Source organism: Esox lucius, chromosome 16 (genome assembly GCF_011004845.1).
Source record: "Esox lucius isolate fEsoLuc1 chromosome 16, fEsoLuc1.pri, whole genome shotgun sequence".
Taxonomy (NCBI): domain Eukaryota; kingdom Metazoa; phylum Chordata; class Actinopteri; order Esociformes; family Esocidae; genus Esox; species Esox lucius.
Window position 1 is genome coordinate 32,654,465 of NC_047584.1, and position 25,787 is coordinate 32,680,251.

A 25,787-nucleotide genomic window follows, 5' to 3' on the forward strand; every position below is an offset into this window, starting at 1 on the left:
TATATCTAACTAATGTATATAAAATATACAAATTTCAATGGGTTTCTGCTTTCAGTCAGACCCCTTTTTTATTTCAACATTACCGTACCAACCAGTCAGCTTCTCTCTGATCCTTTGGTTTTCTTCCTCCCCGTCTTTCCCTCCCTCCCTCTCTCTCTCTGCTCCCCAGCCCCAGGGGGGCGTGTAGTGTGCTTAGCACCACGTCCCAGTGGATAGGACAAGACATCGATGATTATTGTCAGTCCCAGAATGACACCGGAATATAGGACTCATGGGGTCCAGAAGGTTAATTCTTCTGGTGTTGAAGTTGGAAATTGAATCACCTGCTGACCCTCCCTGCTCTCCTCTTTTCTGTTTATCTCTAATTTATTCAGTACCCTATCCCTTTTCTGTTAAGTCATCTCTTAAGAGATATGCTGTTCCTTCTCTCTCTCTGTATTTATATTTGTTTTATATATATATATTTAAAATATAGAGTTTTGTGTTGAGCTGAAGAAAATAAGATTTAATGGAAGTACCGGAGATGAAGTTAAGCGGAGGACTGTGGTGAAATATTGGCAAACATCCATTGCCATGAAATGCCTGAATTGATGCTGTAACCATAATAAACTGGGTAGTTTGGGTCCTGGAATTTGCTTAGCTGAAAGATGTGTTATATCAAACATTGATTTAGAACATTACAATGTGTTCCATTATCAGTGTGTCACGTTTTAATGGGTTGTTACACCCATAGCACGAATGACATCAAGCTGCATTGTACTGTTTAATAAGAATTCATGGGTATTCCATGAAGGGGTTATTCATGGCATGTTGTCTGTGTTTTTATTGGTTGTAGGAGGGGAAAGGGCAGGGTGAAGGAGGTGACAGAGGAAAGGGCAGGGTGAAGGAGGTGACAGAGGAAAGGGCAGGGTGAAGGAGGTGACAGAGGAAAGGATAGGGTGAAGGAGGTGACAGAGGAAAGGGCAGGGTGAAGGAGGTGACAGGGGAAAGGGCAGGGTGAAGGAGGTGACAGGGGAAAGGGCAGGGTGAAGGAGGTGACAGGGGAAAGGGCAGGGTGAAGGAGGTGACAACGGAAAGGGCAGGGTGAAGGAGGTGACAGAGGAAGCTAAATGGGGAGGGGAGGGAGCTTGTGGAAAAGTTTGGGGTAATTTACTTCCATTGTGAAACAGAACTGGTTTTAAACCTGCTGTTATCGCAAGGAGAAACGTCTGCGAAGAAGAGAGTAGTGTTTATTCCTCCTGGAAAATGTAATGTAGCAATGGCAGATTACAAGTTACAGAAACATGTTATAAAAACTATAGGGATGTCACTGCCCGCCTGTCTTCCCGCCTGTCTTCCCGCCTGTCTTCCCGCCTGTCTCCTTCTCGGTGGCTGACCATTGCCCCCTCTCATGCCCTGACAGTGGTACGCCAGCCCGGACTACAACCTGTTCAGTCCGTACGAGGAGCACCGTAAGCACCACCCGGCCCAGCCCTTCTACATCCTCCACCCCAAATACGTGTGGCAGCTCTGGGACATCATCCAGGGGAACACCAAGGAGACCATCCAGCCCAACCCGCCCTCCTCAGGGTTCATAGGTGAGGTGGGTGGGCGGGCGTGGTCGGTTAGCTGAATGGGTGTGGTCGGTGAGAGTGGGCGTGGTTGGGGCGGAGGGAAGATATTCCAATGTGGGTTTTTAAGAGACGTAGGAAGTTGTTACATCTTTAACTGTTACCCAGCCAGTGCCCTTTAAACAGGTTTTACAGTACAGGGGGACATCCATATTGTTTAGGTAATGTAGTGTGGCGGTGTATTACAGGGGGACATCCATATTGTTTAGGTAATCTAGTGCATTACAGGGAGACATTCCATATTGTTTAGGTAATGTGGTGCATTACAGGGAGATATTCCATATTGTTTAGGTAATGTGGTGCATTACAGGGAGACATTCCATATTGTTTAGGTAATGTGGTGCATTACAGGGAGACATTCCATATTGTTTAGGTAATGTGGTGCATTACAGGGAGACATTCCATATTGTTTAGGTAATGTGGTGCATTACAGGGAGACATTCCATATTGTTTAGGTAATGTGGTGCATTACAGGGAGACATTCCATATTGTTTAGGTAATGTGGTGCATTACAGGGAGACATTCCATATTGTTTAGGTAATGTGGTGCATTACAGGGAGACATTCCATATTGTTTAGGTAATGTGGTGCATTACAGGGAGACATTCCATATTGTTTAGGTAATATGGTGCATTACAGGGAGACATTCCATATTGTTTAGGTAATGTGGTGCATTACAGGGAGACATTCCATATTGTTTAGGTAATGTGGTGCATTACAGGGAGACATTCCATATTGTTTAGGTAATGTGGTGCATTACAGGGAGACATTCCATATTGTTTAGGTAATGTGGTGCATTACAGGGAGACATTCCATATTGTTTAGGTAATGTGGTGCATTACAGGGAGACATTCCATTTCTAGTTTAATCTGTCTTTTGGTTTAGCTCACTAGATGTTTGTGAAATTAAACATCACAAACAGAACTCACAGAGACAAAACGTCACATTTTTATTCCCGCATTCTGTGTTGTATATTGGTCTGTATGAGGGGACATGGGGGCAAGGGGGTATCCCAAACATCACACATGAGCATTAAGCCAATTCTCTCAGCAAAAAGAAAGAAAGAAAATGCTGTGAGCTCTGGCCAAACTCCCATTCCCAGTCTGTTCTTATGTAGTCTTGAATCTCTCAGTGTCGACACCAGAGTCTGGAGTAGTAAAGGGTCCGTTTCCCACATTATGAAGTACTAGTTCTCTTGAACCACATGTTTAGTGTTGATCAGCACTTTAGTTTGTGACGTCCCAAATGGAACCTCTTCCCCTTCCTTCCAGAGGATGTGCAGTGCCATACGTTGGGGAGGGGTCATCCCAGAACAGCAATGGGGCCGGCCGATTGGCAGTCACGGTGGGAGGGTGTGTTTGCGGGGTGATGATTGACAGATTTGACCGCGGTACGCCCTTAGGTTATTTACACCCACGGCACACCAAGACGGGCACATAGAGGGAGAACGGACACGACTGGAAACGCGTAGCAACACTCACACACATACCGGAAGAACGCTGTGGTTCAGTACACAAATTGCTGTGTTGGGCAGACAAGACCGTGAGGGGTTGTGTAGATTGGTGTTGGAGAACCACGGCCGTGGCCGTCTTTCTGTAGCTCATGAGCGCTCGCCAGCCGGCATGCGGCAGACATTTTTCTGGATCCCGGTGGAGATCTGGGCGGTGCATGCCACCGTGTTGCTGCAGACGCGGCGGTTGAGCTGGATCCCCGTGGTCCTGGAGGGCACGGAGGAGTGTCCGTTCTCCGCGGAGCGCCGCTCACACCGGAAAAGAATCAGGAAACACCTGTGGAACTGGGACGGGGAGGGGGGCGGTGGGACGGGGAGGGGCAGGGGGGAGTTGGGGCAGGGGGGAGTTGGGGCAGGGGGGAGTTGGGGCAGGGAGGGGGAGGGGCAGGGAGGAGTTGGGACAGGGAGGGGGAGGGGCAGGGGGGAGTTGGGACAGGGAGGGGGAGGGCAGGGGGGAGTTGGGGCAGGGGGGAGTTGGGACAGGGAGGAGTTGGGACAGGGAGGGGGAGGGGCAGGGGGGAGTTGGGGCAGGGAGGGGGAGGGGCAGGGAGGAGTTGGGGCAGGGGGGAGTTGGGACAGGGAGGGGGAGGGGCAGGGGGGATTTGGGACAGGGAGGGGCAGGGGGGAGTTGGGACAGGGAGGGGGAGGGCAGGGGGGAGTTGGGACAGGGAGGGGCAGGGGCAGGGGGGATTTGGGACAGGGTGGGGCAGGGGCAGGGGGGATTTGGGACAGGGAGGGGCAGGGGGGAGTTGGGACAGGGAGGGGCAGGGGCAGGGGGGAGTTGGTACAGGGAGGGGGAGGGCAGGGGGGAGTTGGGACAGGGAGGGGGAGGGCAGGGGGGAGTTGGGACAGGGAGGGCCAGGGGGACAGGACAACAGGGAGGTTTATGGTATTTATAGTCTGCTTTGCTTTGTACTGTCTTAAGTTGGCCAACACATGGAAGGTCCTACTTGATGTTCTCTTTGTGCTGATTGGTCACAAGAACCAATTTCTACATTGGCAGATTTTTGGTGGTTATTGTTGCCAGCGGACAATCCTGTGTGCTCCTTCCTACCCTGTCTTTGGGATGTCTATTACAAGAGCAGTGTGTCGTTTCGTGAGTGGTGTATCATTTGCAAGGTTCCCAAACCACACATCTTTACATCTAAGTGAGACAAACATTAGCACAACACAGGCTGAAAAACCAGGCCTTTTACGAATCGCCTAAACGAAAGGTAGCTACGTGTGTGTTGTGTGTAGAACTTGTTTCAATGTTCATCTTTCGTGAAACGCTTCTAACCTGCGGCCCTGTGCATCTGTTGTTGTCATTCCAGGCATTCTCCTGATGATGGCGCTGTGTGAAAAGGTTCATGTGTATGAGTACATCCCCTCACTGCGGAAGACCGACCTGTGCCACTACTACGAGCACTACTATGATGCGGCGTGTACTCTGGGGGCCTACCACCCACTGCTCTATGAGAAGAGCCTGGTGCAGCGAATGAACGTGGGCCAAGAGCTGGACCTGAAGCAGAAGGGCTGCGTCACCCTGCCCGGGTTCAACTCCGTCAACTGTAACCTGTGAACTGTCCACTTGTGAACTCCGGCCTCCAGAAGACGCCACACACAGAACCATTGTGACCGAATGGGACTGAGGGAAAACGTGCAATAAAAACCCTCCGGACTCATGGAACAGGGGAGAACCCAAGCCATAGCCCTTCTGTGTGGGATCTGACTAGTACGGAACAGGTCTAGTTTAACTACATCGATGTCGGATCTTCTGTAGAACGTAGACGGGTCTAGTCTGACTGCATCTACATCAGGACTTCAACGGAATGTAGACAGGTCTAGTCTAAATACATCTACGTAGGGGATTTCAACAGAACGTAGACTGGCAAACTCCGAGTTTAACGTGCCGAAAACTGCCTGAAGTGACTGTATATTAATGTCTCTGCCACTGCTGAGCCGGAAGAGAAGAGCTGTATGGGGTAGCAATAGATCTGTTTTTATATAGATGGATATGTTCAGATGTTGTGAAACGTGGTTTTATTGACAGCTCTAGTTGCTATTATTTCTTGAAAGGACTTAAGCAAGTCCACTGTTTTTCTGTGTGTTTAAATAGTTGTCATGGGTGGGTTAGATAATATTTTGAGAAGACGAGCAGTGGTCCGCACTGAATGTTGAGCCATGTCCGTACTGAACACATGCACACGTTTGGAACACCGACGAACTTGGCAAACAAAAGCCACACACTCCTGAAAGTTAACAGTTTTGATCAAAATGGACCTCCATACAACTTCAAAAGATCCATCCACAACACACTTTCATACATACAGAGACATGCATCTCAACACAGACAGGCTGGGACAGTACCTGGACAGTACAAAACCACTCTCACCTCTGTCTTGCCTGTCCAAGATGGATGTCATGTTTTTTCTATCATCAGTCTCAACAGTCACGTTTAACTGTATTTGTCAGTCCTCAAATGCCATCATATCGTCTTATTTCAAAGTATTATCAGTTGTTTTTGTTGCTGATTTTGTTCTTGTAATCAGGGTTTTCAATGCTGTTGATGTTTCTGCTGCTGTGCTTTAAGTCCAGTTCACTCACTTCTCCGCTCCCCAAACTGCCCTGGACTTGCCAACTCTTGAACAGATTGTCAACCTCCCCACTTAGCACTTTAAGAACGGCTTCTGACCGACCACCACTCAATAAGCATGTGTGGCTCTGTGTCCGACCAAACCCTGGGAAACCTTTTGGTTGGCCATTCTTGGGCTTAACCCAGTACAGTATAGTCCTGGGCTGTAGGAAACAGGAAGGAGACGACTCCTCAGCCTTACACCTGAATTACCATTTATATCATCACATAAGAGTCTACTTGGCCAAGCAAGGGAGCGTGACGATTGTGGTTAGCGATGAAATTAAACCAATTCTCAGAAAAATATATTCAGGTTGCTTAAAATGTGGTAACTGGCAGCCACCAGGTTTAGACGTGGGATTGCGGTTCACATTAAGTTGTTCACTCGTCCTCTCAAGCTAAATCAGTGGGCAGGGGGTCCGTTTTTATGAATTGGACTGAATGGTAATCATGACTGCATCCGGTTTCACTGTGGATGTACCCAAGGGACAGTGACCTGGGTGATAAAAAATACAAGATTGGACTGCAGCCCTGAAATCAAAGACCAGTGAATTTAAATTGTTTTTAGGCTGGGATTCATTCAAACCCTCCATATGAATGTTCAAGTGCAGCGTATCTTGTAGTGGTTAAAGGTATTCATGCAGGTTTGACTAAATTGATCCCTTGAAGTTGTACAACACTGTATGTCAAAGCGTTGATGGTGGTGGCCGGTGAAATCCCCTGACTGTACAGTGTCCTACACCTTTCTAACCTCTTCTGAAGCAGCTATAGCTAATTTAGTTGTTAGCTACCTGATTACCTACCGCTAATGTATGTCAGATAGGATTTGATGGTCCCTGGGACCTGGATAGGTGTTTTCAGTTCACTTATGTGACCCTGTAAATAAGTGCCACTATTGAATAAAGAGAGAAGTTGTTTTGCGTCTCCCTCAACACTGTTCATTTGGAGGGGAGATTGCTGCAGTCGTAAATGTTTGCTGATCTCTAAAGTAGTTCTGCTTTAAGCCTGTCAATTGCCGGGTCTTTACGTTTTCACTTCCACTGAATCCTCCAGTATTTGGTCTGCATCTTGCCAAGGTGTGATGCCTGGGTCTGCTTGGCGTGGCAGGGATTTGAAGCAGTTTTTATCTCTGGACCATTTTAATGGAGCAGCTATCTCCAGACTCACTTGGTGTCCTGTTTTAATAGCTCGCTTGTTTATGGTGACTGAGCCAGACCTGCCTGCAGGGTTTCAGGTAACTAGTTTCAGTACACGTGAGAATCACAAGTCCCCACATCAATAGTGAAACGGGCAATTTCACTGGTTGCCAAGAGGAAAAATGCTTCAGGTTTTTGGGATTAGAGTCAGGTAAAATTTAGGGTTAGGGATAATTAGATTTTGAATCTGAATACTTTTTGTGTTCCCACAAGAATACAAATTCACCTAAGGCGTTTGTTGCGTGTTTGTCTACAGAATCACAATCTGGCCGTGCTAGATTGGACAGCAGATTTTATGGGACCACTATCTGGCAACCCTAAAATGAACTGCGCTTTCTGTGGATCACTCTCTGCTCCTGCTGGAATGGATAGCCGAGTCTATGTTCCACAAATCCTCTTAAAACTACTAGGCTTCACCTTTTTTCCAGTTTGACCCATTTTCCGTAATGTCCTGCTAGTGACCATCCCCGGTCCAGGGAAACGTGAAGCGGTTGATGAAGACGGTCATAGCAACCTCTAACAACGTATTTAAGTGTTTGAGCTGAAGGTGTGGCTGCTACGAGGTCAATGCTTAACCCGGTTTAACTCGTCCTGTCGTAACCAGGGCGACCACGCAGCCAGGAATTAACAGACAGAACTTCGGAATAAGTTTTTTGACGAAGTTGTAGGTGTTTGAAATGTCCGTTGGTGATTCTGGGCCCAGGTTTTTGTGTGAGAGGGAACTCTGTCTTCTGCAGTGTGGTGATCCAGAGTCCAGAGCCCGGTCCTGCTGGGCTCCCCGTTGGTTCACAACAACTGTTCAGGTATCAGCGCACCAGGCACAATGCACCATGTCGTTAACGCACGGCCAGAAGTTTCCTCACAGTGTCTAACGACGGCCCAAGGCCGACGTGTCACTGACGTGTCCGAGACAAACGCACAACGGCTCCAGGGAAGCCGTGTGGCCACAACCCCAGAGCCACCGTTCCCAATGTATTCACTGAGTTATCTCCACGTGTTACTGACCTTTTCAAATCACTGAATAGACTTGTTTCTCTTGTGATTGTGACACGTTGATGCTGTACAAAATATGAACCACATTTGAAATGGCTTTTGTTTATTACTGTACAGAGCATGCCAATCTATCCGGATCTGTGCTAGAGTCTTCAACTCTCCTTGTAAGTGTACTTTACTGTACTTCATTCTGTTCGACTCAGTCCTCTACTATTCCTGAGTACTTGACTCGGTATGTTACTGTTCTGTTCATGACTACTTGACTGAGTACTTTACTGTTCTTTATGCAGTATTTTATCTGACTACTTGACTGAGTACTTTACTGTTCTTTATGCAGTATTTTATCTGACTACCTGTCTGAGTACTTTACTGTCCTTTATGCAGTACTTTATCTGACTACTTGACTGAGTACTTTACTGTTCTTTATGCAGTACTTTATCTGACTACTTGACTCAGTGCTTTACTTGACTATTTTATACTGTTCATTACTCCGTGGTTTACCCTTTATTTACACAGTAAAGTAAATAAAGTCAGTACATTATTGGACTACTTGATTCTATGCTTTACTGTGCTTTATTTAGTTCTTTACTGTTCATTACCCAGTTCTTTACACTTTACTTTACTGTTCTTGAGTCACTACTTTTCTGTATTTTACTGTGCATGATTCAGGACTTTACTGTTCTTGTCTACTTGAGTCAGTACTTTACTGTACATTTGCTGTTCATGATTCTGCTTGATTCAGTACTTTACTGTTCTTAATGAAGTACTTTACTGTACTTGACTCTGTACTGTACTGTTCTTGAGTCAGGACATTACTGTATTTGACCCTGCACTTGACTTGGTTCTCTACTGTTCATTGCTCAGTACTTTACTGTTCATTGCTCAGTACTTTACTGTCCATAAAGAGCACCAAGAGAAGTAAAACAGACCATGCTGGAAAAACAGACACGTTTTATACGGCCCTTGTGCGAAGTGTTTATGTTGTGTGCATAGGCGAATGTCATTCAGCAGGAAATGAGAGCAGCTATTATTAGTTTCCTGAAAGCATGTCTTGATCAAAGTCATTGCCTTTGGCGACGGCAGTGAAATCTCGCTACTGTGCCAAACGCCTTTTTAAAAATGTTTTTTTTACTGTTTGTGTGATATGATTAGTGGGTAGTGAAAGGGTATGTTGGATTGTGTGCTTGTCTTAGCAGTTGTTTTTAAGGTGCTATATAATCTTGGGGGGGGGGTGTTAGAGAATAAAGTTCAAAATCTTTCGGGATAGTGCTTTGTTCAGTACAGAGACAACAAAGAGACCTTTTAGTTTTTGTAGATCAATACATAACATTCTCATTCCTCCACACTCTTCTCTCTCACACAGTTTTCTGCACAGAAGAGATATATCAACCCTGAACACAGCCCTCAAAATGTAAACATTTTACAGCTAAGTTCAGGTTGTCCTCTGAGCTTTCTGAGAGGGCTTTGAGACATGTCTAAGAGGATTGAGAGTGATGGTGAGAGAGAATGATGGATTCATGGCCAACATTTTAGAAAAGCCAATTTCATTCTCAGCCTTGGGGTCAATATTTTAAACAACCTTGCCGATTTCTTTATTACATTTTAATATTTAAGTTGACTGTATAAAATCCAATTTGTTAATTGTTCTTTTTTTTTTTACCATGTAAATAAAGATGTCGTTCATGTATTCAATCTGTGGAGTTGTTGGTGGTTTAATGTTCATTTCTGATGGAGCTCGGATCTGCAGTGTTTACCGCAAATGCAAACCGGAACGTTGCCATCAATGTTAAGTGGACAGAAAAACACACATACAGAAAGAGAGATGGATCAATGCTGCCTTGCTGCACCTCCACCCGGTCGACCCACCTGTTTGTTCATGAGGATGTAGATGAGTGGGTTGATGACGGTGCTGCTCTTGGCCAGGAGTGACGGCACCACAGCGCCCACCGGGGTGACGATGCCGGGCTGGCCGAACGTGGCCATCATGGCGACCACGCCGTACGGCATCCAGCACAGCAGGTAACACACCACCGTGGTGAGCACCATGAACAGGATGTGGTACTCCCGGCGCCGCGCCGCCGTCTTCCGGATCTTCCCCACCTGGACACACCGGAGAGATGAGAAGACTCCATTCTCTCACCCCAGTATGTCACATTTCATAGCCCTTCATCCAAGCACAATTGCATTTATTCCCAAACACCCACATATATTCTCTGTCACACAACACTGGACTCTTACGTTTGATGATGAATCATACTGGAAGGAAATACTAAGATAAGTAGAGGGGAAATGGCTTGTGTGTGTGTGCAAGGGAGTTTGTGTCTGTAGAGATCAAACAGCCTTGCTGCGATAGAGGTGGGTTTTCATGAATATCCCGATAGACACTGCTGAGTTCAGTCTGCTGTGAGTGTAGATCTGTTACCGTCTCCCCCTCCTCCCCCTCCTCCCCCTCCTCCCCTCCTCACTTCCCCTGATTGGCCATTCTTCTTGTGGTATAGGTTCATTGTTCTGCCGTAGGGCTTTTCTCCTGACTGAGTTGATGCTAACCTCCCCTTTTCAGCCATTACAGGCCTGACGCTCCATCCACATTCTCTCCATCAGCACCAATGATGAAGGGATCCCAGGGAGGGTAACAGAGGTGGAGACAGAAGACGGTGTGGCAGAGGTGGAGACAGAAGACGGAGTGGCAGAGGTGGAGACAGAAGACGGTGTGGCAGAGGTGGAGACAGAAGACGGAGTGGCAGAGGTGGAGACAGAAGACGGTGTGGCAGAGGTGGAGACAGAAGACGGAGTGGCAGAGGTGGAGACAGAAGACGGTGTGGCAGAGGTGGAGACAGAAGACGGAGTGGCAGAGGTGGAGACAGAAGACGGTGTGGCAGAGGTGGAGACAGAAGACGGAGTGGCAGAGGTGGAGACAGAAGACGGTGTGGCAGAGGTGGAGACAGAAGACGGTGTGGCAGAAGTGGAGACAGAAGACGGTGTGGCAGAGGTGGAGACAGAAGACGGTGTGGCAGAGGTGGAGACAGAAGACGGTGTGGCAGAGGTGGAGACAGAAGACGGAGTGGACTCACTCACCGGCCCATTGAGTCCGTGTTCCTTTTCTGATTTAGTCTAGTTTTAGTCATTTGACTAATTCTGTACCTTGAAGGTTCAGGCTTCAGTCACATTTAGGTTCAGGTAACATTGGTGTTATTGTGACTACACATTGTTAAATAGCGTGGTGGTTAGAGACACCAACTGAACCCAGGAGACGGGGTATCAAATCTGAAATCATGTTTTTAACCCACAGAGGATAAACAGTACCGCTTTAATCAAAACCATGTCTGCGGTCAAGTTATGCACCAAATGCCACAGATTTGCGTGTATTTTACGTTATTAAATAAAAACAGAGTGGATCACACTGAAAAGCTCTCTTTTTCCAAAAACCTCCTGTCCAATAACAGTCAAGACTTTACTCACAGAAATTGTTTAGTCTCATTTTAGTCAACAAAAATAAAAGATATTTAGGTTTAGTTACTTTTTCTAAAACCTTGATTTATTTGGTCAGTCAATGTCTTGTCTATTGGCACAGAAATATGGTCATTTCATATCCACATATTTTTCGCCACTTTTTTTTGGGTTGAAAGTAACACCGCATTGAGCCCAGAATGTGTAGAAAAGACATACTTGGTGAAAAAAAAGAGGGAAAAAAACATTCTTCAGAGGCAGGGCCAGAGGGGTCATGGACCCTCCCTAACAGCACGTGTTTTCACAGTAATACATGTCAAAGTGTGTGTGCATATAAGAAACATCTGTGTTCACATAAAAATGCCACTCACAGGGGCGTGGCTTAGGCCAACTGGGATGCCGGGACTCCCATCACAAGCAGATGTATGAGGTAATCCAGCCATTACTCAGTGTTCACATGAGGATGGTAAACACAAACACCCTGGAAAAGGCTGTCAAATTTCTTCTTTTTTTTTTTACCTTTAAATTCACTATTCAATATTTTAAATACTTAAATGACACTGAAAATGTAAATTATGTCTCATGTAATTTGACTGTTGTAACCAATTTTGACTCAAAACATATGGCATTTCATATCAGGACACATTCAAGTCATTCAGTAGACATTCTTATTCTAAGCTTCACCAGCAAAAGGAGTGAGTACGTACGTTTTGATACTTTAGTGTATAGCTTCAAAACTGTTAAACCAGTCTAATACAGACTTGGTTCTAACATTTGTAGCTCTCTGTTTATTTGACGGATGGTAACAATTACCCAGCCCCCCCAGCCCCCCCAGCCCCCCATCCCTCGGATGTTCACCAAAACAAGTGGCGAGGTGAGAGCTTGGCTGTTGGTTCAACTGCACATTGCCTTTTTTAAACCCAACGTCTGCCCATTCTAGTAAGTAAACATTCTCTTAAAAATCAAAAGAAGGTGGCCCAGCGATGTCCCGTGGTTGTCCCAGGGTTGTCCCGTGGTTGTCCCAGGGTTGTCCCGTGGCCTAGGCTGGTGTCCTCAGAGCACATTTATTGCTGCTACATGGGTTTGACTTCTTCCACATCTGTCCCCACTGCATACACTAAACCATACATTAATTCAAATGAATATACTGCATGTATTTATTTATTTATATATACAAATGAAGGGTCAGTTAGGCAACATATTTTTGACTGCGGGCCCGTCACACTTCATTGCTATTTTGGACTCAGGGATTTAACACTAACCAGACTTTTGGGAGTGAACGCGGGTCTGCTTTTGGTTATTCGTCTGAGCAGTAAACTCCCTTGAGCAGCCACCCAGAGTGAAGGCGATTAGAGTGACTTCTCAGGGTAGTTGGCCGAGGAAAGTCCCTTTATCCCAGCCCTAACCCAGATACCTGGACTAGACACTGTGCTTGTGACCGGGTTATTTACACACTTAGATCAGGCAGCATTAAGCCACTGGGAAGGGTTTTAGAACCCAGTCAAAAAGGCTATTCTGTCAGTGAACCTAGAAATCCAATGCAATGGTTAATAAAATGGCAAGGTTGAAATGTCCTTCCCCCGGCCAATTGGTCGGTCTATGGCGGAGACTGAACCCCCAGAATGACATTATTAGTGCAGATTCCATTTTAACTGGATGTCTATCAAACTAGTGCCTGTAAACTGAATCTTAGTAATGTTAACCAAAATACAAACCCCAATGAAGTCTGTTAACGCTTTTCATTCTGACAGTTAGGCTGATGCTGCGGGCGTGCACTTTATCCTCGTTAATACGCGGAACACTTCGCCGTCACGCAAGCACGCGTGGCAGATGTCAAAAAAGCATGTTGTGCCAAGTGTTAGCAAAAGCAGTGAATCCACATGCAGTGCAAAAAGTGGCACAACGTTAAGTAACCTCCCAGATCAGAAGCAGTACTAGAGAACATACACTGAAAAAAATTATAAACGCAACACTTTTGTTTTTGCCCCCATTTATCATGAGATTAACTCAAAGACCTAAGACTTTCTCTATGTACACAAAAAGCCTATTTCTCTCAAATATTGTTCACAAATCTGTCTAAATCTGTGTTAGTGAGCACTTCTCCTTTGCCGAGATAATCCATACACCTCACAGGTGTGGCATATCAAGATGCTGATTAGACAGCATGATTATTGCACAGGTGTGCCTTAGGCTGGCCACAATAAAAGGCCACTCTAAAATGTGCTAAAAATGTGTCAACGACGCAAAAAGAGAGCGAAATACACTGAAGTAGCTTAGAGATTAGCACAAACTATTTACATTAATCAAAATAGCAATGCACTTAAGGTGGTAACATTTTACCTGTCCTACATATGTGTTTACAGACTCTTTAGCACTTACACAAACCACCCCCCCCCCCCACCAACACCACACCCCCTCCCCCCCAACACCACCCCCCCTCCCCACCAACACCACACCCCCCCAGCCACCCACCTGTTTGACGGCCCACAGCAGGCGACAGTAGCAGTAGACCATGATGATGATTGGCAGGCCCAGGCAGAAGATGAACAGGCAGATGATGTAGGCGTGCGACTGGGCCGTCCTCAGTGTCCAGGAGACGGAGCAGCTGGTCCCGGCCCCCTCCAGGTCGTAGCTACTCCACCCCAGCAGGGGGGGTACCGTCCAGAGGATGGAGTAGAGCCAAGAGCCCCCAACGGCCAGCAGGGGCTTGCGGTAGTCGGGTCCTCGCTTGTTGTACACGGTGAGAGTGCTGTAGCGGTCATAGGACAAGACCACCAGAGAGATCAAAGACACGATACCTGGGGGGGAGGCAGAGGGAGGAGGGGGTGGAGGGGGAGAAAACGCAGGTGATAGAGAGGGAGACCAACGGAGTGATGGAAGGTGGGCGGAGGGGTAGAACAGGTGGGGGGGAAAGAATGAGGTAAAGTTGCAAGGAAACAAAGAGAGATACATTTACTGTTTCTTGGCTGACCAAAGGAAAACGTTGAGTCAGTTTCAGAGTCCCACTGTTTCAGAGTCCCACAGTTTCAGACTCCTACAGTTTCAGGGTCCTACAGTTTCAGACTCCTACAGTTTCAGGGTTCTACAGTTTCAGAGTCCTACAGATCGATAGTGGGTGATTAACAAACACTCAAGTAAGGGTTAAGTAATGAATAGCTCCCAGGGGATTCAAGCTGGCCTTCTAAATTAAACCTTTGCTAGTATTCAGACCTTTTGCTTTCAGTTGTGAAACATATGTAATAAAACCAAGAAATCCTTGCATATTAATTTGATAAATTAATCTCTAAATCAAACAGATATGAAAAATGTGAATCCATCAACATGTAATAAATACTTTGTGACACAACACATAGACTTTATGACTGTAGCAGGGGGATTGACACAATTACAGAGAGGTTATTATCTCAAACAGGCAGTGTGGTCCCAGGCAGCTTAAGAAAGTAATCCAAGCCCAGTAAATACCTTCAGTGTGTGTGAACAATGCCCAGGTCTGTCCTCCACGGTGACAGCGTTGCCATCAACCCCAGGCCTCCTCATCCCCTCTAACAACCACAACCGTTGCTAGGCTAACACCAGCAAAAAAAGCCCTTGTAGTGTCAAGTGTACATCACAATGTGCATGAGGCCATCCGCAAACACTCCTGTTATAAATAATGTTACAGTTACTAGTTACAGGTCCAAACACTCGTTATATATAATATGTTACCGTTACTAGCTACCTGTTCAAACACTCTCTCTCGTTATATATAACATGTTACAGTTACTAGCTACAGGTTTTCGCTCTCTCCTTGTACTTGATTGACTAATTGGGTTGCTAATTGGTTAGTTACTACCTTCACCTGGTTGTTTAGGTGTAAACTGTGAACCAATTTATAGGAAAAACCCAAAACCCTGCAGACACAAGACCCTCCGTGGAACGGTTTGGACACCCCTGACCTACACACACCGTTGATAATTGTAGAATTAATACAGAGCTGCATTCCGTTGTCAGGCCCTGGCTGTGGGCCTCTAGGCATCTCTATGCACCTGGGTGCCACAGTCAGGACCTAACCACAGAGAGGACTCTAAGCATCTCTATGCACCTGGGTGCCACAGTCAGGACCTAATCACAGAGGTGACTCTAGGCACTCTAGGCGCTGCAGTTTTGATTGTCCCCAATTAGAGGCAGCTTCCCGGTGTCGCCTCTCATTGGGGACCCAATTTAAGTTGCCCTTGCTTTTCCTTAGTTTGTCGGTCATTGTTTGCGTTATGTGCTTCGGTTGGCCTCACTTTTTGTTGTTTTCTGTTCCAGTTTAGAAAGAAGAACATTAAAAGCATTATTCCCTTAAACTCTGCGCCTGTGTCCTGCTTCCTAAACCGTGACATCCTTGTGAGGTTCTGACGGCTCTGTTACGTTCTCATCTGCTGGTTCTGAATCCACAGGCGTAGCAACAGGTTGACGGAATCTGTGGAGAGCAATATTCCACACAGCGGTCCGGTCTTGTCCAACGTTCCGAATCCAAAACATGTAAGAAACCCAAGGTTTTTGCAATAAGCACACAAACACACACACACACACGATGAGAAACAACTTTCAATGTCAGTTGGAGGTTTTCCTTTATACCAGGTAGTTTCTCCTGTCCTCGACTCACCTCCTAAATCTCTTAGGACAGACGGTCTATATCAAATTTGAACCCTGTTTTGAGTTCATACAGTATTTGTTTGCGCATACTCATTTTTGTACAGCTACAGTGGCTATCTGAAGTCTGTAAGTCAGGGGTTGTTCCTGATCACCAGAGTAGATGTCAGACTCCCCTTAAAACTGCAGTGGAGATATTAATAGGTTTCAACAGTGAATTTAAAAAGGAGATAGACTGTTGATTATCGTGGAGTATTTTCATAGTAGCTCAATTTCAGGTGGTCAAGCTGAGTCACAGTCCTTTTGGTTTGAAACACTTAAGACTGCAGCCAGGGTAACCCCACTCATAGGTGTCTTCATTGCTCAGAGTTAGAAGCGTCTGTGGTGTGATTCATCCTGTAAATAAAGACAATACATAAACATTGCTCTGGCAATTTGACAGAATTCCGGCCTCACACCACAGAAAATGTTGATGCCTGAAAAGAAAAAGAGAAACTCTATGCGAGACATTCTTTCTTGGAGCCTCTATTCATCTTAATTGGACATGTAAAGTTAACTACAAGCAGAAAACGCTCAGTTGGACAATAGAAACAGAAATGAAAAGGAAAATGTCTACGGTTCCAAGGACAATCTTAGAACAGGAAGCATCTGAGGGTCGTAAAAACACGCCAAATGTGTGTGTGATTGACAGCCAGCTGAAGACACAGAGGGAAAATGTCTATCCAAGGGTTCAGCTGCCAAGACAATAGATTTTAGGGGTCAGTGATAATGGTGATGATCACATTTATGATAATAATGGATGCTTCATCAAAATTTTCATAATCAAAATAATCCCAATCGCAGGACCCATTTTAATTTCCACTACTTATGTTCTTTTGTGTACCGCTTTGTCTTGCATTTGAATACCCTCTAGTAAATGAATATCGATGAGAACTTGAAGATGTTTATTACCGTCTGATGCCAGGAACCCCAGATAATGTGTCTCCATTAGCGATGACTATTAATCTGCATGTAAAACAGCTCATTGCTATGTAACACTAGTTTATACTGCAACAGACTGTCTAATACCACAGCAAACCACATCAACGTTTGAAAGAACTGCACACTGCAAGCTTCACTGAACTGCATAGAGCAATGGATATGAATGCATAACAAAGTACAATTAACAGAGTACTTGGTGGTAATGAATGGCTCCAGTCATGTAATAAATGAGGAAGTTCCATTTAGATTGTAGCATAGCGACGATTGACATTCCTTCTCTGTTTATCAATGTGTTTTCTTGTGCTTAGTCGTTGCTGTGTCAATGTTAATGTTAATTTCTCATGTATAATAAATGTCACAGTAGATTGAACTCTTTCTATCTCGATGCTTTCAGACTCCCAGCTCAGCAAATCCTCTAGCGCAGTGGGGTTTTGTTGGGTTATCAGGGATCAAAATGTTCCTTTCATTTAGATTCTATGGGCATTTTAACAGGTTTTCCTGCCTTTGTGCTGGCGATTATATTTACCCTAGCCTGCACCTGACACGCAGTAAAAATCCCCTGAAATAAAACATGGGTCTGAACCACTCTGAAGTTCCACTATTTTCAGTATAACACCCATATTTCCTCTACCTGGTGAGATGACATTACTCCAAATGCACTTTGAAGCAGGATCAGCAAAGGTTTTTCCAGCTGTTTTTTTGATTGAATTCCAGCTACATGGAATCCGAAAGAGATCAATTCCAGACCCAGCTGGACGGACGAGGTTTACTGTCCATTCCTAAGGCAGGAAAACACATTTTATTGGGACTTATTTATTCCCCTGCAGCTGAAATCTCTCTATACTGCAATGATCTGGCCAAAGGATGGCAGACAATATCCCAGCAGCACATGTCTGGCTGTGTGTGGTTTTTAGTGTGTGCTTTAGGGTATGTCTGTGTGCTTCAGATTTGTGTTTCAGTCTGTCACAACACCTCTACCCTACCTGTATCCTGTTACAACCCATCTACCCCCCCCTCCCACCACCAGGTTGTGTACCTGGGTGAAGGTGTTTGGGGGAAGGACTAGTTCAGGCACCAGAACTGGCCAGGTGGGAGCTTGGATACTTACAGTAGTTTTTTATGCAAACCATATGACCACGGCGCAGCTGATTGTTTCACCTGGGTCCTGGCAGGTGTCAGATTGGACATTTTATGTAAGGCTGTTACAACATTCCCATTTTTGCTCAAGTTATCAAATTGTTTTCGGGATAGGCGGGGGCAGCAGATAGAGGACTTTTTGGTAGAGTGGTGGAGGCTGAGTTGTTCGGGCAAACTAGGGGGGGTCTGCGGTCACATGGGGGCTTTTAAGAGCTAGGTTTTCAATGCTGCGACTCCTGAGAGATGGATGTGTCCAGCTCCGGCTTTCCTGGCCTGGAAAAGCCTTTTTTTTATGGCCTGGGAATAAAAAAAAAAAGAATACAGTGTTTATGTGTGGCTGATGGGCGGGAGATGTGGGAGGGACTTCTATTCGGATGTGTTCTGGGGGCTGAACTGTGTGATCCAGCGTGCTCTCCAGTCCCGCCTACTGACCTCCCTACCATCCTCAATGTGACAGAGGCCTGGAATGGACGTCCCTCCATTGAACTGAGGGGTTCTTGGGGTATTCAGGAATGTATTTTCTCTGTCTGTCTCTGTCTGTCTCTGTCTTTCTCTGTCTGTCTCTGTCTTTCTCCCAGTCTCTCTCCGTCTCAGTCTCTCTCTGTCTCTCTCTGTCATTGTCATAAACCTGAAACTCAGCCTCTCTCTCTCTGTCAAGAAAAAAGTTGAGAGAAGAGAGATGGAGAAAGACGAGAGGGCGAAAGAAAAAAGGAGCAAAGAGAAGAAAGCGAGACGAAGAGAGTAAAAAAAAAGGGGATGGTAGTGAGAGTACAGTTAAGAAATTAGGTGAACAGAGATGAGATGAAGAGATACCAGGCCGAGGCAAAAAGATGGAATTAGTAAGAAGAGGTTTCTATTATAAATATAAATCATATAATCACCATTACGCAAAACTTGGTGGAACATTAGTCACTGAGTAGCTGCTGGCTTTATATCAAATAGCTTCACTACTCCATCCTTCAAAAATGTCGGGTAAAGTGCCCCTTCAAACGAAACATTAATATTATGCCCAGGGTAAAGTGCCCCTTCAAACGAAACATTAATATTATGCCCAGGGTAAAGTGCCCCTTCAAACGAAACATTAATATTATGCCCAGTGCCCCTTCAAAGAGAATCAAAATAAGTAACAGACATAACAAGATATAAATATTCCTTCCTGAAGCATTGGGATCAGCCTTCTGACAGAAGGAGTTGGACACTGTCAGGTAAATGGAACATGGAGAGAAACATTTTAACGTCAACTTTTCATAAAGACTTAAACCTTCCTCACTGATGCAACTCCAGCGATGTGTGTGTAGGTGTGTGTGGGTGTGTGTAGGTGTGTGTGGGTGTCTGTGTGTGTAGGTGTGTGTGGGTGTCTGTGTGTGTAGGTGTGTGTGACACAGACTGAACAATAATCAGCTCACTTAATTCCTGCATTTATGAGTATATGCATTAGACTTACTGGTTTATAAGTGTGTGTGTATGTGTGTGTATGTGTGTGTATGTGGTGTCTACTAGAACCCCAAACGCGCACACACACACACACACACTTCACATTGCGGACTAGGCTGGCGCCTGCTCTCAGATACGTCTTCTACTGACCACAAAATGGTTCAGCAGCTTGGATTTCTGTCATATGCATTCAAACACATTCAAGATCGTCAGTTGAGCAAAGTCCTTCTTTGAACCAAACACAGTGATTCAGAGAGTTGGATTTCCCTTTGACGCACCAGTCTGTTTGAAACAGATGTACTGTAACCTGTCTTCTTCTGCAACCCTCCACAGAATGACTGAAGTCGCTACAAAAGCTTTTTCTTTGATAAGCATGTTTGCTATGTTGGAGGCCTCAAAGAAAATGGCTTTATTCCAAAGCCTTATTGAAATTGCAGCCAACATACTGATCCAAGGCTACATTCTAGAGAAATCAAGGCAGGGATTAATTAAAACCAGCCATATTAATATTTATGTTGTTTCTATATTTACAATATTCAAACACACTTCTAAGTCTGAAAAGTGAAAACATACCTGCGAGAGAGGTTGCTATGATAGCAGTTGTAGGTTTTTAATTGTAACGGTCCCTTCCTGAAGGGACCATTCCACTTCGTGTTTTCGGTGTGTCCTTGTCTTGTCCTTGTATGGTCTTTCCTGTTCTTGTTTTAGTTAATTGGTATATTCATTTCACCTGTGTTTTAGCCCCCACCTGTTTCTGTTCTCCTTGTTTGACAGTGTATTTAGTTCAGCCCTTTTCTCCCTGTCATTGTTGGTCATTGTGCGTTTAAGCCCATCATGTTTGTGTGCTCCTGACCCCTTGAACCACTGACCCCTTGAACCACTGACCCCTTGAACCACTGACCCCTTGAACCACTGACCCCTTGAACCACTGACCCCTTGAACCACTGACCCCTTGAACTCTGAGTATTTTTGTAGTGCCCGGCACTCCGTTTAAGTTTTCTTTATTTTTTATTTAATAACAAAGGGGAAACCCTCAAACTTCTGCGCCTGCCTCCGTCTCCAGATCTACAAACCTGACATTAATACAGTAAACAAAACCAGTCTGAGTTAATTTCATAATTGAAAAGTGTAGTAAAAACCTGTAATTAATAGTAAAAACGTTTAGCTATAAAAATCATTTTTTTAAAGTAGGCTACCTGAGCATGTCTGATCCAAAATAACTACAGCATCTAAACAGAAACAGTGAACTGTGCAAGTGGCGAAAGACAAGAACACAACGTTACTGTTCATTAGGTGGTTTAGGAAGAGAGCCCAATGTTCTTGTTCCAAGTCGACTAAACAATTAGTTATAAGGACCCATTCTCCAGAGTGACTTCATTTTAGTCGTTGGCTTGACCTGTTGCTGGACAAAATTCCTCTAAGAGGAGGAAAAACACACTCCTCCAGCTCAGAGTCACTCATCAGACCAGCAACTGTCCATGAAGCATAAAACTGATCATTGTTTGGATGGTGAAAAGGTAATAAGATTTACTGTAAATCTGATCATTGTTTGGATGGTGTGAAAGTCATTCGATTTACCGTAAAACTGATAATTGTTTGGATGGTGAAAAGGTAATTTGATTTACCGTAAAACTGATAATTGTTTGGATGGTGTAAAGGACATTAGATTTAACATAAAACTGATCATTGTTTGGATGGTGAAAAGGTCATTAGATTTACTGTAAAACCTCAATGTTGCATTCCATTTCACTATACTTTCTACACTCTAGGCCTTCATTTTAATTCTATTGCTGGACATGAATGTACTTTTCTTCATTTGAAAGGTCTTCAACAAATCACCCATAATCCATTGCTCATTCTTCTGACCCTAATTGAATAAGGAGACTTCTCCTTGGACATATTTCTATGTGACAATAGGTAAGCTACTATCGTGCAATGTCTCTACTTTGACCTAAGAACGTATATCTTCTAGCATGTTCTAGTCACTAGAATCTAGTGACTCCTTGTGGTGGGTCGGGTGAACATGTTCTCCTCCAAATATGTACACTCACCTAAAGGATTATTAGGAACACCATACTAATACTGTGTTTGACCCCCTTTCGCCTTCAGAACTGCCTTAATTCTACATGGCATTGATTCAACAAGGTGCTGAAAGCATTCTTTAGAAATGTTGGCCCTTATTGATAGGATAGCATCTTGCAGTTGATGGAGATTTGTGGGATGCACATCCAAGGCACGAAGCTCCCGTTCCACCACATCCCAAAGATGCTCTATTGGGTTGAGATCTGGTGACTGTGGGGGCCATTTCAGTACAGTGAACTCATTGTCATGTTCAAGAAACCAATTGGAAATGATTCAAGCTTTGTGACATGGTGCATTATCTTGCTGGAAGTAGCCATCAGAGGATGGGTACATGGTGGTCATAAAGGGATGGACATGGTCAGAAACAATGCTTAGGTAGGCCGTGGCATTTAAACGATGCCCAATTGGCACTAAGGGGCCTAAAGTGTGCCAAGAAAACATCCCCCACACCATTACACCACCACCACCAGCCTGCACAGTGGTAACAAGGCATGATGGATCCATGTTCTCATTCTGTTTACGCCAAATTCTGACTCTACCATCTGAATGTCTCAACAGAAATCAAGACTCATCAGACCAGGCAACATTATTCCAGTCTTCAACTGTCCAATTTTGGTGAGCTTGTGCAAATTGTAGCCTATTTGTGCATGTTGTGGCTTCACAAATGCTTTGCTGCATACCTCGGTTGTAACGAGTGGTTATTTCAGTCAAAGTTGCTCTTCTATCAGCTTGAATCAGTCGGCCCATTCTCCTCTGACCTCTAGCATCAACAAGGCATTTTTGCCCACAGGACTGCCGCATACTGGATGTTTTTCCCTTTTCACACCATTCTTTGTAAACCCTAGAAATGGTTGTACGTGAAAATCCCAGTAACTGAGCAGATTGTGAAATACTCAGACCGGCCCGTCTGGCACCAACAACCAGGCCACGCTCAAAATTGCTTAAATCACCTTTCCCATTCTGACATTCAGTTTGGAGTTCAGGAGATTGTCTTGACCAGGACCACACCCCTAAAACCATTGAAGCAACTGCCATGTGATTGGTTGATTAGATAATTGCATTAATGAGAAATAGGCAATTCAGAGAGGGCCTTCTACGCCCTCAGAGAGGGCCTTCTACACCCTCAGAGAGGGCCTTCTACGCCCTCAGAGAGGGCCTTCTACGCCCTCAGAGAGGGCCTTCTACGCCCTCAGAGAGGGCCTAAGGATAGATACAAATATATATATATATATCTTTATATATAATAATTTGCAACTTTGTCATCATTGATTTTAATATTTTATGTCTTAATCAAGATTATCTTCTTATTGAATTTCTTCAGTTTGTGTTGGAAAAAGAAAGGTTAATATCCAAGAGAAAATATCCAATCAGAATTTTTCGTGGTAGTATCTTGGTAGAAATTATCTAGCTGTGCCCAACACTCATTGGCTACACCCACAGGCTTTGAATACAAGGCACCAGCCACCATCATTGACATTGACTTCCATTAGAGCAGCATTTTGGAATGACAGTAGAATCAACCAATCACAACTTGTCTTTTAACAGGTGGAATGATTGTATGATGCCTCAAGGCCCTCTAGAGCCTATGACTGAAGCGAAAGTCCATAAGACATTGTGTTATTTTTGAGCTTGCCCAATTTCACATGAAATAATGTGCATAATGTTTTTTTTACTGAGGTTTATTTATTCTAAAATGACAGGAGGGATTAGTTAATTAAATGTCATCTTTGTTTTGTCATTGAAATGTGGAACATGAATTGCATTATTCAAGAGTGTACCTACGCTGATTGGTTTATGGAGCCCCTCCCTGCACTCTGAAATAAAGAAATCACCACTAAATGAGCTTTTGTAAAGCACCAGATGCCACTTTGCTTAAATGAGGTCCGACAGCAGCAAGTGCCATGTCAGTGTTCCTTAATAAGGACCAAGTATTTTTATTTATTTCTGTAAGCAATTATAAATTCAGGCTGTTATACAAATGTGGAGAAAGTAAAAGGGTCTGAATACTTTCCAAATGCACTGTATGTACCATATTCATAATAGGCACTATAAGGACTTTGACCATCTATTTAAAGTCCTACAGTAAAAGCGAATATGCAAAAGTGTAATCCCTTCACAGATGTATTTTGTGTTTCACTGATCACAGCTGTATTTTGTGTTTCACCAAAATGTACTGTATGTTCAATACAAAGTGTATGTTAGTAAGGCAGTCAATGTAATTTTTCTGTTTAGCATGTAGACCTATATAGTGAAATTATTTAACAACATTCCAACAGTGTTCAGCATTATCATGTACAAATGTGTAATGTTTCAAATGTGTGTTTTTTAAAAACCTTTTAATCACTTTAAAATGAGTGACTTAATCCACTTGGATTATAACAGAAAACAGTCACGGTAAGTGGGTGCCGATATATTATAGCCTACTGTACCCGTTACTACAACGTGGAAACACCTTGCACACATTCATTTATATGAAATTAATTAATTTATAAATTGAAAAAATATGAATTCGTGTATGAGCACATGCTAAATAGCCTTTAGGTTTGGGGAGGCAACACAAAAAAAGTAGGCTATTTTACTGCAATTAAGTTAAACTATTAAAACCTTTAAGGTAGACTACCATTATTTCGAGCAGCCATAGTTTCTCACGGACAGTGCATGCGGTGAGCCTTTATTGAGGCCAGAAATATCAGACCAACTCACCGAAGCAGGAGTTGATGAAGCCGTACCACAAGCAGCCGTTTCGGCCCAGGATCCACTTTCCCTTTATGCTGGAGGTGAAGCTCAGCGTGGTGCCGAACAAGCATACAAGCATGTCGCTCACGCTGATGTTTAGCAGGAGCATGTTGACCGGAGTACGCAGCGTCTTGAACTTGCAGAAGAGGAGGAGTACGACGAAATTGTTGACAAAGCCAAATGTCATTATCAAGCCGAGGAACACAGAGAGCACGATGAAGCCCGTCCTGGAAAGGGTTTCTTTCGGTGTGTCGCTCCATCCCTGGTCCAGGAAGTTCGCTGGGTCGACGCTAAAGTTGTAAGTGTAGTTCAGGTCAGCCTGACCAGAAAACATCCTGGAAGTTGTTCACTCACCTCATATTACTCTGTTAGGGAGAAGTTTGGCTAAATTGGGGTGGGAAGTGCGCGCGGGATCACCGCATCGTAGCAAGCCAACGGAAGGTCTAGACGTCAGTTTAATTTCACCTGGCAACTTAATCCACGCACCTAATAATCATTGGTTGAATATTCCTTTACGGTAAAATAAACCCACCTGCTGCGGTAGTTGAGTGGAGCTTTGAACGTGTTACAAATATATTTCTTATTGCCACGCTTTACAAGGAAAAGGTCACAAAAGACTGATGCTGTTGTGTCAGGTCTAGTGAGGAGTGGAAGATGTGATGTCTTAACTGCGAGTCGGTAGAGCAAGATATTCCCGGGATGTGCAGCGAGGCTGGACTTCGTGTCCACTGCCGTTACGCGCGGTGCTCGCACCGGTCTCGAGTGTCTTAAATCGGTGCCCAACATGTCACATTTCCCCCATGTTATTAGAAATCACAAAATAATACATTACTAAATCTATAAATGCTAACAGCATATACAAAAGGTGCGTTAACAATCATAGTGATTTAGCGGATATCTTGTCAAATACGCAAATTGAATTTTGTTTTAGCCTACATTATGTTTTTGTTCGAAAGGTTATACAATTTAAATTTTCTCTCTCTTGTCCGTGTGATCTATATCCCAGCTTGAGATCTTGTGTCGCATACCACGCTACAATTTGGTACTGGTCAAGTCAGTGGTCATTAATTGCGCGCGAGCCGAAGTTGACGGTTCCTTTGGCTACTGGCGTGCAGCTTATTATAGCCAGATCCTACGTCACGGGAGAGTGCGAAAGAGGGAAATTGACTTGCCCAAGTAATCGACTGATATCGAACCACAATATAAAAGCAATCGCCCTTCATACAAAATTTTCCCTTGTCAAACATACACCTCATTGACTCCAAATTATTCGTGGTTCCATTCTACAACCACACGTGATCAATGTTTATTCTGTGACAATAATAATAGCCTTGGAGCTTGTGGAATTTGCAATTCACCCTTATGAACAGTATGAAACAAACCGATTTAAAATGTAATATTAATGTGGTTGACTGTTGGACAGGGCTCAAG

At 44.4% G+C, this 25,787-nt stretch overlaps 2 protein-coding genes across 3 annotated transcripts in view; one reads left to right on the top strand and one right to left on the bottom strand.

The window, feature by feature from the left end:
* The window catches only part of st6gal2a (ST6 beta-galactosamide alpha-2,6-sialyltranferase 2a), a 36,223-nt gene extending 26,609 nt beyond the window's left edge, over positions 1 to 9,614 (top strand). For both annotated transcript variants that reach the window (XM_020054916.3, XM_010880513.5), the window contains 2 exons: positions 1,403 to 1,577; positions 4,433 to 9,614. In XM_020054916.3, the coding sequence (XP_019910475.2) occupies positions 1,403 to 1,577; positions 4,433 to 4,680 (423 nt within the window). In that variant the 3' untranslated portion in view covers positions 4,681 to 9,614. The remainder of the gene's footprint in view (positions 1 to 1,402; positions 1,578 to 4,432) is intronic.
* tmtops2b (teleost multiple tissue opsin 2b) lies at positions 1,325 to 25,425 on the bottom strand. The gene is made up of 4 exons (XM_010880512.5): positions 24,324 to 25,425; positions 13,842 to 14,167; positions 9,789 to 10,022; positions 1,325 to 3,404 (listed from the first exon to the last, which is right to left on the bottom strand). The coding sequence occupies exons 1-4, from the start codon at positions 24,688 to 24,690 to the stop codon at positions 3,210 to 3,212; spliced, it is 1,122 nt and encodes a 373-aa protein (XP_010878814.4). The 5' UTR covers positions 24,691 to 25,425; the 3' UTR covers positions 1,325 to 3,209.
* Between the last annotated feature and the right edge of the window lie 362 nt (positions 25,426 to 25,787).